We start from the raw sequence: 13,167 nt of genomic DNA, 5'->3' as shown, positions 1-13,167 counted from the left end.
CCTTCTTTCCAATCCTCTACCTGCTGCCCACTTTGGTCCAGCCTTTGGTGCCTCTAGGCCGTGGGGAGCTTGGGGGGTCTTCGTTGCCTTGGTTTCTCATAGAGTCAGGTCGTGCTTTTGAACTGGCAGTGGACTTTCCGTCACTTGTCTCTGCTCTTATCCCAGGTTGGAATCCAGGAGCAAGGGTGCTGGAGCTGTGTGGAAGGGATGGTTGGTGGGATTCCGTCACTGCATCGTCCCATTCTTTTTCCTCAAGCAACTCCCATTCTGCACTTGCCATCTCCCCAAGAAGATTGGACTTCAGTCTGTCTACAATCTTGGTAGGAGTTGGTAGCTTCCACATTCGCATAAAGTCCACTCCTTCTGATGCTCCCAAGAATGAATGCGCCGTGCCATGAGAGTAATGGCCCAACATGGGAAATGATTTTGTCCTTTGAATCGTTGTCTTGGGCGAGTCTCTGGCCGATTTCATTTGTGCTTGTGTGTCTCGGCCAGCAAAAGCTCGCATCAAGGTTGACGGATGGGCTGGCGGAGCAACCAGCAGTTGCCACAAGTTTTTGCCAATATCGCACACCTCTTCCCATGAGTCGGATGACACATTGATCCCTTGAGTTCGACAAAGCCATGCAACATTCCAAGCCAGGAGAATGGCCCCTTCGAGAAAGAGGGCATATGTTGTAGGATCTTCCTTCGCTAATCGGGGTAGCGGTTTATCGACGAAAAGGGGTCGGGGACGCGGTGTATGGGTGCGTGGATCCATTGTTCTTGATGCTGCGGGGCTTGAAGATGACTGAATATTTGCTCCATCGGAGACATCACGCGAGCGATATGATGATGAAGGGGTGAAGATGGTAGGCACAGGGTAGTTCTTATGAGGCAATGTGATTTCAGCCGGAAGCCTCAACGAGAGATAATGGGAGACAATGATAACAAGGTGAGCGATGTTTGAGAAGGACGTAGATATCTGTTCTGGAGGGACGCCTGTATTCTCCCGTTAGTATGCTATGGGATTAATCTGTCCGGTCGTGACGGTGAACTTGCCATTCATATCCCTTAAGTCGATGACAGAGCCGCCTCCTAACACATATATATCCAGGGCCTGGCCCTTCTTCGCGGTCTTCCTCAACCCATAAAGATTGGCGACTTCCCGACAAAGATAGATCCGGGACTCGGCAGTTCTGCTGTGCAGCGAGTGCCAGACATGTTCCGTCCTTTTACTGGTGTTCTGTATACCCGCAACGATTGCGATTTCACGATCTTCAAGTTGGTACTTTGCAGATTCCGCATCAGAGCGCCTGCGCGCTAGAACTTCTTTGCGTTCAGAGATTTCGGCCTTTTTGGCTCTGACCTCTGACCTCAAAGCTTCGATCTGATGTGCAAGGAGCTCTCTCTTTGCCAAGGACTCGCTATGTCGGCTGCTTATCGTCTGGAGGTCCCAGCGGGGAGAGCCTCTATTCTCTGTATCCAGGGACTCCTGTCGGCCTCCAGGTTGATCATGGGAACCGGCCGACATGACAGCAGTCTCAATTTGCCGTCCGAGAGCTTCTTTCTCCAGAAGGACTTGTGTAGTCTCAATCCGAAGCTGATAAAGCTGGTTGCGGCCACATGTCGGGCAGTAAAGAGGAAGGCGGGAGTGAGGCGCACAGGAGCATATAGAACAGCTCATCGCAGACCGGTTTATTCGGGTTCAACTGTTCGTTAGGGGCGCAAGGCGCATGTCCATATTGTGTTCTAAGACAAGAGTGGGCGCTGTTTGAGTCGCCGCCGAGAACCATATAGCGGAGTGAGAGCGTCATCAAACAGATACAGATTCCACATGACTCAGAGAAGATGACAGATATAACAAAGGTGACCGGCTTCGAGCCCGATTCTAGTTGGCATTCTCCCCTTATGACAGAGGGAAAGGAATAAGTCGGATGATGAGCAGCGACGTCACCTGACAGCGTGACCGCTCCGTTATCGCTTATCGGACAGCAAACAAGTGCAAACTGTTAAAGTTAACTTGTGAAGTTGAACTATTGACTTGACATGCTTCCTATACCTTGAGATTCTGCCCCAGAATGCAATCAACACCCAACAAAACCAGTAAAATCCCTCGACCTTGGAATATGTCTCCACGAGTCAGCCAAGAAAGCAAAATTTCCCAAGAAAATGGGAGCTCCCAAAACACAAGTCCTCAGCTACCAATCGAATCTCTGCCTGTTCCTGTCCAGGATGAGTTCCCCCTTGTTTCACAACTGACGCAGGGCCTTGAGGACTGCGACTGGGAGCAACTGCAAAACAAATATTCCGATTCAATGGAAGAACACAGCCGAGTGGAAGAGAATCTTCGCATTGAAACAGCAAAACTGCTTGAGGTAAAATATTTGACGACCATATGCCTTGCAGAACCATGTCTGACCCATTGGACAGGTTTTTATGGCCTGGTCTCAAACCACTGTGTTGCAAGATGAAAATCGGGCATTGAAAAGGTATGGTTTCTTAATCTGGAAAGATGCCAATGGATGAAATTCTTATGTCTCATAGATTCAAGACCCAGATGCAGCATGTTCAACACTCGGAAGTCAGCATGGAAAACAAAAGAAAGCATTGTAAGCTCCACAGCCCAGTTCTTGCTTGACACCAGGCACTGATTGCTTCTGTTCTTTAGATATGGAGGTGGTGAAGGCTTTCCAAAGTGCTCTTGCGCTACTCAACGAGCAGCTCAAGATTTGAGCACATCATTAATACGACACTTATGATCCTATCTTACGAAGTTATGTTATGCTATCCCTTTTGTTTGAGCAGGGCCATACGGAATTTGACAATGAATCAACCTGCAAAATGCCATGGTGCATTATTTCCCGATCTTTCTGACGGCGTGAGCACTAAAACAAATACAACCCATGATAAAGACAGTTGAGCTTATGCAAATTATTAGGACCAGACCACTGGAAGACACCTTTCATCAGTAATTATCTAAAACACTTGAGTGATTAGTTTTTCCCCTCAATCGCCCCAGGTGATATTCAAACCATCTTGGTTTATGGAAATTTTCGGTAGATTAGCTGTGCGAGAGTTCGCTCCTAGCAGCTCTACCTGTGATATCTTGCCAGCTGGCATTGAAACGTCTGCCAGTATTGGCCAGTAGGCCTTCCTCTTCGGCCTCCTCAGCGTCTTCATCTAGCTGCCTCTCATCCAGTTTAGGGGAGCGGAGCAGGGAAGTGACGAAAACAATGAGATACAAGCCTGTATAATGCGGGTCAGATTCTGTAAACAAGGAAATTTTGGACATGTTGGTTCAAGACTTGATCTTACCTAGGAAAAGAAACTGGGCCCAGAAGAACACGACTCCAAAGAACGGATAGTTTAGAGTGACCCGATTAAGGAAAGTGCTCACGACGCTGGGAGTACAGACTTGCTGTGCGGCAGGGTTCTTCGCTAACTCAGAGCATGGCTTGATGAGTTCTTTGCTGTCTGAGCAATCCGGCTTCCCAAGGAACAACCCAGGAGCACGATCACAAAATGTCTGTGGACCGAATGTGGCGTACTGAGGCGCAACTACCATCGAGATGGAATAATTGAGCGCCAGGATTATCAACATCAACATGGCAGTCGCTAGAAGCAGCGCCTGGGGAGATGTGTGGCCATTGCGAATTTGGAAGATTCTGATCCAAAGAAAGCGAATTCCAACCACAGCAATCCCAACAACGGAACTGCAGAAAAACAGTAACACAAGCACGGTGAATATAGCATAGTCAACGGGGAAGACCTTGGCGGACTGAACAAGCGCCCAGTTGACTGGGTTAAAGATATTGACGCGTGCAAGAATATATCCACAACGATGCTTGCAAATCGAGTTCTTTGCCTTGTCAATTGACGTCAAGAGCATGGATACCCATGTTATGAATGCAACGAAGAGCAGCAGGATGCCCCCTAGGAGCTTGAATGGACGAAGGATCGCGCCGACCTTGTACCATACCTTCATCAACCAGCTCCGCCCTTCGCCTTGGGATTCTTCAGCTAAACGTTGGCGTCGGCTCAGGGTCCTCTCTTCTCGCGTCAATGTATCCAGTTCCCGACGGTCTTTGGAAGACAGAAGCTCGGGGTCTCCGGCGCATCGCCCCTCGAGTTGCCGTTGCCGCTCTCGGTTTGTCTCCAGTTGTTGTATGGTACTCGCTCGCAGGGTAGCACTAGAGATTGATGGCGCCGTCTTGATCAAGCTGATTGGAAGGAGAGCCAACCCGGCCGAAGTATATAAGACATAGAGACAGAGCCCAATCGTCATCAGCAACCCCAGAGCAAAGGTCAAGGCACGCTCGCCATCTTCATAGATCTATGTCAGCTTCACAGTCCCCAATGCCAGGAGGCATGAATACTTACGGTTCTCGGTTAGGAGGCGTCTGAAGTAATCCAGGTCCATATCACTCTTTCCCTGTGATACTGGAACGAAGAATCCAACCAGGAATAGGATCACCACGATAGCAACGAATGATAGGGTATATTTCAGGGCACCCCAAATCCGCTGGCCCACCGTTTGCTCCCCCGTTTCAGTCGCGACCTCATCATATTCCTCGTACCAGAAGTATGTGAAAGGTATAACCAGAAGGCAGAGGAGAGCATCCAGAGAGTAGAGAAGATAGTAGATGATGGTCAAGGAATGGGTAATTCTGTCAACGACGTCTTGCGTTGCCCAATCCTTTCGTTGGCCCAGCTTGGACGATGTGGTCGACGACACTAAAGCGACATCCACTGGCAGCAAGAGTACTGTTGCCAGAAGACTAGTAATTGAAATAATGCAAGTCAGGGTAACCGAGGGCGAGCGATCCCGGGGCGTTTGATAGACATAGATAAACACCGATGCGACTGCTAGTAGGATAACTACTACCACCGCATATGCGATCCAGATGAGTGAGGTCTGCAAGAGCGCCATTTTGAAGAGCAGTTCACAGTTTGCACATGGATCGTGAGGTCGACATCAACCTGAAGGGGACAGGAATGCGAGCCCAAGAAAAAGGATCCTGAAGCTATGCTTGTGTCGTCATTGCTCACACCACGCTAGACTGGATCTGGACATTGGATCGACCGCCTAGTTCTGCCATGCCAATGAGCAGATCTTCGGTTTTAAAAACTTGCCAGATACTTGCCAGGGGTTGACTTTTTGTGGCTTCGACATTTCCTGCTTTCGTTGGTAGTGGCCTGATTTGATGCATATATGGGTGATTGGCTTGAGATAGGTTGGAATATTGGTGTGAACCCTCTCAGAATGTAGTCCTTGCTTTCTCTTCCACTACCATTTATTCCCTTCAACGTAAATAGAAGGACAAGATCTTGTCTGTTAATCCTCTCTATGTTAATGAAGTCCATTATAAGTAGTCAAAGTAAGAACTTGCCTTGAAACGTCCGGATACAAAGAAATGGTTATGTAAGGCGGAGAGAAAGGCGGTATCTTTTGTGCCATTCATGCTTTTGGCTCTGCGCTTCGAAGGAGCTACAAACTTGACTCTCACAAGACAGAGATCGATCTCGATCTCCGATCTCTTCCTTCATTTTGATCGGATCTCATTCTTGCTTCATTTAATCTACTTTGTGCCCCCGGTACTCCATCATCCCGGTTCTAGCCCCCTGATTCGGCAATTGCAATGTGCATCAAGAGTCATATTAAACGCACAATTTAGCTCATTGGAGGTATCCACGCAGTCCCAGGCCTTTCCCCAACTTTAAAGCGACTTCAGTCTTCAAATGCAGTGCTATACAGAGCTTCTTCCCCCGACTGGGGTCACTCATGCTTTGGCAGCGCCTTTCATTTCAGCAACAGCCAACAACTTGGTTGTTGTCAGAACATCTCTTTTGCAGGTGTTTTCGCTTACCAAGCCCTCTCCTCAACCACAGGAAGATGGATCAGACAGTCAAATCTCGCAATTCTCCCGGCCAGAAGCAAAGCTAGTCCTGGAGAAAGAATACCAGCTATCCGGAACAGTGACTGATTTGAGCCGAGTCAAGATCCTGAACACAAAGAGTGGTGGAGATGCCATTCTAATTGCGGTCCGGAACGCCAAACTCAGCTTGATCGAGTGGGACCCAGAGCGCTTTGGAATCTCAACCATCTCCATTCATTACTACGAACGGGATGACCTGACCCGCAGCCCCTGGGTGCCTGACTTGAGCCAGTGTGGGAGCATTTTGAGTGTTGACCCCAGCAGCAGATGCGCGGTGTATAATTTCGGGATCCGCAACCTTGCGATTCTGCCTTTCCATCAGGCGGGTGATGACCTGGTGATGGATGACTACGACCCTGAGCTTGACGGAGAACGCCCAAAACCTGGCTTCGAAGTTGAGAAAAGCAAAGATGGACCAGCACACCAAACCCCTTATGCCTCATCTTTTGTCTTGCCATTGACCGCCTTGGACCCTTCATTGTTGCACCCCATAAGTCTTGCGTTCCTTTATGAATATAGAGAGCCCACGTTTGGCATTTTGTATTCACAAGTCGCAACCTCCACTGCCCTTCTTCACGAGAGAAAAGATGTGGTATTTTACGCAGTCTTCACACTAGACCTCGAACAGCGAGCATCTACAACACTTCTTTCAGTGTCTCGTCTCCCGAGTGACCTGTTCAAGGTTGTACCACTCCCACTCCCGGTAGGAGGCGCCTTGCTTCTTGGCTCCAATGAGATTGTGCATGTGGACCAAGCTGGTAAGACCAATGCGGTGGGGGTCAATGAATTCTCTAGGCAGGTCTCTGCATTCTCAATGACCGACCAATCCGACTTGTCGTTCCGCCTCGAAGGTTGCGTGGTTGAGCGACTTGGTGGTGATAGCGGCGACCTGCTCCTAGCCCTTGCGTCTGGGGACATGGCACTAATCAAATTCAAGCTTGACGGACGATCTGTCTCCGGCCTCACTGTTCATCGCCTTCCTTCGAATGCGGGTGGGGATATCCTGAAGTCGGCAGCCTCATGTTCCACTTGTTTCGGTGATGGGAACGTCTTCCTTGGCAGCGAGGATGCAGATTCAGTGCTTTTGGAATGGTCTCATTCATCAGCCTCAACAAAGAAAGCCCGGCTTGGGTCAAAGCAAACGGCTGATGATGCTGGAGAACTTTCGGATGAGGACCAGATGGAAGATGACATCTATGACGATGACCTTTATTCCTCGGCACCCGGACCGGCACAGATCGATCATCGGACAGGAACCGACAATTCAACACAGTATTACAACTTCCGATTGAATGATCGTCTTTTGAACATTGGACCCCTGAGAGACACAACCCTAGGCAAAGCCATTCCGAAAACGATAAAAAATCAACCGACTAGTGAAGCTGTTTCCGCTGAGCTTGAGTTAGTGGCCGCGCAAGGCTCGGACCGAGGCGGTGGCCTGGTGGTTATTAAGCGTGAAATTGACCCATTGACTACCATCTCTCTTCAAGTTGATGATGTGAATGGTGTTTGGTCGGCCACCGTCGCTCCAGGGAAAGGTGGATTGTCCGGCACTACCGACAACGCATCCCGTCAATACGTGGTCATCTCGCGGTCCACGGATTCGGGCCAGGAAGTGGATGAGGTATTTTCGGTGGAAGAACAAAGCTTGAAGCCTTTCAAGGCACCGGAGTTCAACCCCAACGAAGACTGCACAATTGATATCGGTTCTTTGGCGGATGATACTCGTCTAGTTCAGGTCTTGCGGAACGAGGTCAGGAGCTATGACATGGGTACGGTCAACCCCGAATATACTTGCAAGCGTTGTATAGCTAATGATCAGCCTCCACAGATCTGGGATTGTCACAAATTTACCCTGTTTGGGACGAAGACACTAGCGATGAACGTGTGGCCGTAAGCGCGAGCTTTATTGACCCTTACCTTGTAATTCTTCGGGATGATTCATCTGTGTTGCTTCTGCAAGCGGACAACAATGGAGATCTCGATGAGGTTTCGCTTCCACAGGATATCAGCACGTCGAAATGGCGCTCCGGCTGTCTATATCACGACATGTCTCAATCATTCAGTCCTGCAGATTCAATGCCCGACAGCACCACACAAGACGAGACACTTCTTTTCTTGCTAGGCCTGGATTGCAAGCTATCAGTAAGTCGGTTTGAAGAGATAACTTGGAATTGCTTCTAACTTGGAGCAGATATTCCGACTTTCCGACTTGAAGTTGCTCGCTGTGATCGAAGGCGTCGACTGCTTGCCACCTGTGCTATCGTCTGAGCCTCCTCGACGGTCAAATACTCGGGAAACCCTAACCGAATTCGTTGTCGCAAATCTTGGCGACCGGACCAGCGCCTCGCCTTATCTGATTGTATGCATTCCATCACTGTTCATGGCTAGTTTAGACTTTGACCGAAGCACGTTAGGTTCGCACCGACAACGACGATCTCATCTTTTACAAACCCATGTTAATGCTGTCAAATCCTGATGACGAATCGTCCCGTTGCTTGCAATTCTTCCGGGAGGCCAACCATGTCCTGCCGAAGAATCTTTCCGGAGAGGCTTCACAAACGGATAACCAACGACGCATTAGACCGTTGCGTGTTTTATCCGATATTTCAGGATTCAGCACAGTATTCATGCCCGGCGCCTCTTCCAGCTTTGTTTTCAAGACCGCGAAAAGCTCACCACACATATTGCGTCTTCGGGGAGGATATACACGTTGGCTGAGCAGCTTTGATTCAGCCGATACCGGCTGTGAAAATGGGTTCATTTACGTGGACTCGCAGGTAAGACCCCTTGTTCATTCCGACGGTCAGTCACACCTCTACATTGCTAAGACAGTCTACAGAGCTGCGTCCGGGCTTGTCAATTGCCCCCACAAACGCAATTTGACTATTCGTGGACCTTGCGCAAGATTGCCCTGGAGGAGCAGGTTGATCACCTGGCTTACTCTACGTCTTCTGAAACATACGTATTTGCTTCAAGTCAACGCGCAGACTTCAGGTTGCCGGAGGGTGATGACTTGCACCCCGAATGGCGCAGTGAAGGTTTGTCTTTGCGTATTGCTGATCTTTTTCTATTGGCTGTTTGCTAATGCAGCATTCAGACATATCTTTTTGTCCGGAAATCCCTCAGAGCAGCATAAAGGTCATTAGCCCCAAGACATGGTCTATCGTTGACAGGTACTGACCCGCAATCTCGCGATATGGTGGGAATAGACACTAATAACGGTCACAGTTACTCTCTAGATCCAGATGAGCAGGTGACAGCAGTGAAGAATGTGAATATCGAGATCTCGGAGAATACCCACGAACGCAAGGATCTTATTGTCGTTGGAACCGCTATTGCCAAGGGCGAGGACATACCAGCCCGCGGCTCCATCTATGTATTCGAGGTGGTGAACGTGGTTCCAGACCCCGAAAAGCCCGAGACCGGCCGTAAACTGAAGTTAGTCGGCAAGGAGTCAGTGAAAGGCGCCGTGACAGCTCTATCCGGCATCGGCGGTCAAGGTTTCGTGATCGTTGCCCAGGGACAAAAATGCATGGTCCGAGGTCTTAAAGAAGACGGGAGCCTTCTCCCCGTGGCATTTATGGACATGCAATGTTATGTCAGTGTTGCGAAGGAGCTCAAGGGCACTGGCATGGTCCTTATAGGCGATGCCGTGAAAGGACTCTGGTTTGCAGGCTACTCGGAGGAGCCTTACAAGATGACGCTCTTTGGCAAAGACCCCGAATACCTGGAAGTGGTGGCAGCCGACTTCCTCCCGGATGGAAACAAGCTCTACATGCTGGTTGCAGACAGCGACTGCAACCTCCACGTCTTACAATATGACCCGGAAGATCCCAAGTCATCCAACGGTGATCGACTGCTCAGCCGAAGCAAGTTCTACGCAGGCAACTACGCCACATCAGTGACACTTATGCCACGTACAGCGGTGTCATCCGAGCTCATCGAAGCGTCCGACGAAGACATGGACCTGGATCAGACGTTCCCAACCCACCAGGCCCTGATCGCCTCCTACAATGGATCCCTGGCACTTGTGACATCCGTTGCAGAGGAATCCTACCGCCGGCTCTCAGCGCTGCAGTCCCAGCTCATCAACACGATCGAACACACGGCGGGACTGAACGCTCGTGCTTTCCGGGCTGTCGAGAGTGACGGTGCCGCAGGCCGCGGCATGGTTGACGGGAATCTACTGCGCCTCTGGCTCAACATGAGCAAGCAGCGCCAAGCTGAGATTGCGGGCCGGGTCGGCGCCACGGACTGGGAGATCCGGGCCGATCTGGAGTCCATTGGCGGGGACGGATTCGGATATCTGTGATGCAGAAATATCTTCATGGTTAGAAGTAATCCAAAGGCCTGGCTAGTGAGCACACTATTCAGTTGATACCACGAATAATGCTACAAAGTAGGCTACGCAAACACTTGAGAGAGAAGAAAATCGTCAGCCCAAAACGGGATTTCAATAAATTGATAGCCACGAGAACATGAATAGCCGAAGGTTCTCCTGCGAAGCCCACCAAGTAAAGAGCAGCGTGATATCATAACACAATGGGATATAACCAGACCAGAACCCAAAACCAAACCCAAACCCCAAAGAAAAAGAGAAAAAGACCCCAGCCCAGTAGTGGGTAATCCAAACCCAAACCCAAACCCATTTGCCCGCGCCTCCCCCAAATCCAGCGGGAATGCCACGAAATACACCCAAAACACACATCCCAAAAGTTGATACGTATAACACCCCAACACAAATTTCGCCGTTTTCGCCATATTGCAAGGTTCAGATAAATGATCGCTGATCAGTGATCCAAACAAGACTAGACAGAGCCTTGATCTTTCGAGATCTTGGAATCGTATATGCCCCCATCCGAGTCCACATAAGCGTCAATATCAATAACGCATCCCGGTATGTCAGCATGGGACCAACCATGATTATGTTTTTGTTTGTCGAAGATGGGTGAATAAGAACCAAGGCAAGTCTAAAGAAAAGAAAAAAAAAGGACAGAAACAAACAGGAAGAAAAGAAAAGAAAAACCCAACAGATCCAAATGAAAGTGCAAATGCAGATGCGAGAAAGAAAAAGACAAACGCCACTCCTGTGCCATTACCACAGTATCGAGCGAACGAGCTTAAAAGACATCTTCTGCGGCAAAGTACCGTTTGCTGCGGCCTCGCGAGGCTACGAATTTCATCTCGGGCATGTTGGTATGGTGCACCACGTGTGGCCGGTAGACGGCGTCGACGGGTACTTGCCAGTCATCTAACCCGAGAGGGAAATACTCGTAGAGAAGGTCGGTGCTTTCGTTTGGGAAAGGGAGCGAGGATGCAAATGGCTGGGGGAGATTGGCAGTTTCCAACAGAGGCATTGAAGAAGCGACACTCCTTGATGGGGTTTGAGAGACGGCATGGGAAAGCTTGCGCATCTTAGCAGGCGGAGCGGCATGGTCAAGACTCAAGGATCGCTGGTGGGACAGCTCATTGGCGAAGGGGGATGGCATCTTTGATGGATCAAGATGGAGATTAGGGTCGCCACTTTCTTCCTCGTCCAGTAATGACAGGTTGATTGGTGCAGCGGCGGTTGTGCTCACACGGCGTTGTGAATCCGTCATCTGAGATAATTGCTCAGGGCTAGAGTGGGGGAAGAGGGACTGTTGATGAGACATGACATTGTTGGATGTCGACTGCGGGATAGGCGTCCAATCAGGCGTGGCTTGAGTCTGTTGCATGAGACTGGGCGGCGGAACCGACGTTGTTTCCGGGGAACTGCTCTGAGCGGTGGGCTTCGACTTGGCCGGGGTCACACTGGCACGACGTGGGACAGAGTCGCTCGTAGGGGTTCGGTTGAGAGCGGAGTTTGAAGAGTTGGCCTGGGCATTCTTTCGAGATGCGGCGGCACTACCACTTAGAGGGAGATCCTTGCGAGACTGGAAGTTACGTGGACTGCGGCCACGGACAATGACGGGACCCGACTGGACCTCTGAGATGGGGATCTTTGCACCAGTGGACAAGGTCGCAACCACCTTGAGCCGAACGACGAAATGTTGCTGTAACTCCTTTCGGCGTCCATTGTTGGCAGTCGCGACACGGAACTGTAGCCGCTTCCAGGCAATAGGGAAGGTTGCATAGTCTGAGTCCAGATCCTGGCCGGCCATGATATCCAGAGGGATTGGTGGGGGCTCCTTCTCGATCTTGGCGCCGGTCGTTGGGTTGTTCTCCTCAGGCGCCGTGCCAGCATTGGCGGCAGCCGCAGAGGGCGTCTTCCAGGGCACCGAGATGATCTTCACAGGGTTTCCTTCGACGGATTCGGTAGCAGATACCGTGAGTTCCTGTGCGAGAATTGGAATTCGATCGCCTTGGTCGGTCATGATGTAGCGCATCCCGCGTGGCAACGTCACCGAACCGGTGATTTGGAACAAATTACGGCGGTAACACGTTAACTCGGCACCTTGCTGTGGCGGGGCGTTGTCGGAAGGGGACGTTGTATACGGGGACTCGGCCAGAAAAAACATTCCATGCAACTGAGCCGACACGGATAAATTGGTTCGGCGCATCGAATAGTCCAATAGAGTAAAGTGATATACCGGGATCGAGAAGCTCAAGAGCTTGTTGTTGTGCTCAATCGATGAGGAGTCCTGGGATTGTTCCTGGGGCACCGGGTCAAACGGAGCCACCATCTCGGTGAAAGGGTCATCGTATGGGAAGCGCTTCAATCCATGGGAGATACTAGGAGGGGCGAAAGCGAGATCATCACTATTGTACGCGATCAATTAGCATGGCAACCCCGTTGAGGGGAGTGGATCACCCCCTCTCGTCCCACTTGGGGAACTAAATCACCCACCTGACAAAGGTCTCGGAATCGAAGGTCGACCGGTGGTCCGGTAGATCGAGACTCGGCATTGCATTGAGATAATCTGTCCCCTGTAAATTCCCAAGTGACAACGGGCTGGTCATATATGGCGGCATGGCCATAGTATCGAAGCCCTCCATGGCGAGGACTTATGCGATACGTACACGCAGGATTTTGGGGGGGTTGGGGAGGGTTGTATAGTAGGGAAGGTCGAAAGGAAGAAGGGAATGAGGTAGAGGAAAGAAGGCAAGTGAAAAGAGAGAGAAGCCAAGGATAGATGGAGAAGGCCCCGGGGAATGCTGCAAGCAACGTGTGGAGCGGGAGAGATCTAGGGCGGGAGTGAAGGCGGAGAGGACATTTGAGAACAGAGAAGAATGGAGAGTAGAGGCAGAGGAGAAGGAGAGGAGA

General features: G+C 50.4%; 5 protein-coding genes across 5 annotated transcripts; 2 read left to right on the top strand and 3 right to left on the bottom strand.

Moving 5' to 3' along the window:
• Positions 1–16: 16 nt before the first annotated feature.
• On the bottom strand, positions 17–1,513 carry PENARI_c003G00948 (Atg14 domain-containing protein; the record flags this gene model as incomplete). The annotated part of the gene is made up of 2 exons (XM_022628065.1): positions 17–988; positions 1,031–1,513. The coding sequence occupies 2 exons, from the start codon at positions 1,511–1,513 to the stop codon at positions 17–19; spliced, it is 1,455 nt and encodes a 484-aa protein (XP_022491540.1).
• A 595-nt stretch (positions 1,514–2,108) lies between these two features.
• On the top strand, positions 2,109–2,715 carry PENARI_c003G09682 (uncharacterized protein; the record flags this gene model as incomplete). Its single annotated transcript, XM_022628679.1, has 4 exons — positions 2,109–2,357; positions 2,413–2,471; positions 2,527–2,591; positions 2,651–2,715. The coding sequence occupies 4 exons, from the start codon at positions 2,109–2,111 to the stop codon at positions 2,713–2,715; spliced, it is 438 nt and encodes a 145-aa protein (XP_022491592.1).
• A 328-nt stretch (positions 2,716–3,043) lies between these two features.
• On the bottom strand, positions 3,044–4,912 carry PENARI_c003G07055 (uncharacterized protein; the record flags this gene model as incomplete). Its single annotated transcript, XM_022628494.1, has 3 exons — positions 3,044–3,228; positions 3,298–4,305; positions 4,363–4,912. The coding sequence occupies 3 exons, from the start codon at positions 4,910–4,912 to the stop codon at positions 3,044–3,046; spliced, it is 1,743 nt and encodes a 580-aa protein (XP_022491413.1).
• Positions 4,913–5,721: 809 nt separating this feature from the next.
• PENARI_c003G05877 (cleavage/polyadenylation factor CFT1) lies at positions 5,722–10,233 on the top strand (the record flags this gene model as incomplete). Its single annotated transcript, XM_022628410.1, has 7 exons — positions 5,722–7,690; positions 7,750–8,063; positions 8,113–8,280; positions 8,336–8,698; positions 8,761–8,959; positions 9,019–9,094; positions 9,150–10,233. 7 exons carry the CDS (start codon positions 5,722–5,724, stop codon positions 10,231–10,233), a joined length of 4,173 nt encoding a protein of 1,390 aa, XP_022491579.1.
• An 808-nt stretch (positions 10,234–11,041) lies between these two features.
• On the bottom strand, positions 11,042–12,899 carry PENARI_c003G05705 (uncharacterized protein; the record flags this gene model as incomplete). The annotated part of the gene is made up of 2 exons (XM_022628394.1): positions 11,042–12,662; positions 12,751–12,899. 2 exons carry the CDS (start codon positions 12,897–12,899, stop codon positions 11,042–11,044), a joined length of 1,770 nt encoding a protein of 589 aa, XP_022492020.1.
• Positions 12,900–13,167: the final 268 nt, after the last annotated feature.

Source organism: Penicillium arizonense, assembly GCF_001773325.1.
Source record: "Penicillium arizonense strain CBS 141311 chromosome Unknown PENARI_contig003, whole genome shotgun sequence".
Taxonomy (NCBI): Eukaryota; Fungi; Ascomycota; class Eurotiomycetes; order Eurotiales; family Aspergillaceae; genus Penicillium; species Penicillium arizonense.
The sequence above is the reverse complement of the archived record's forward strand: the minus strand, read 5'-3'. Positions and strand labels throughout refer to the sequence as shown.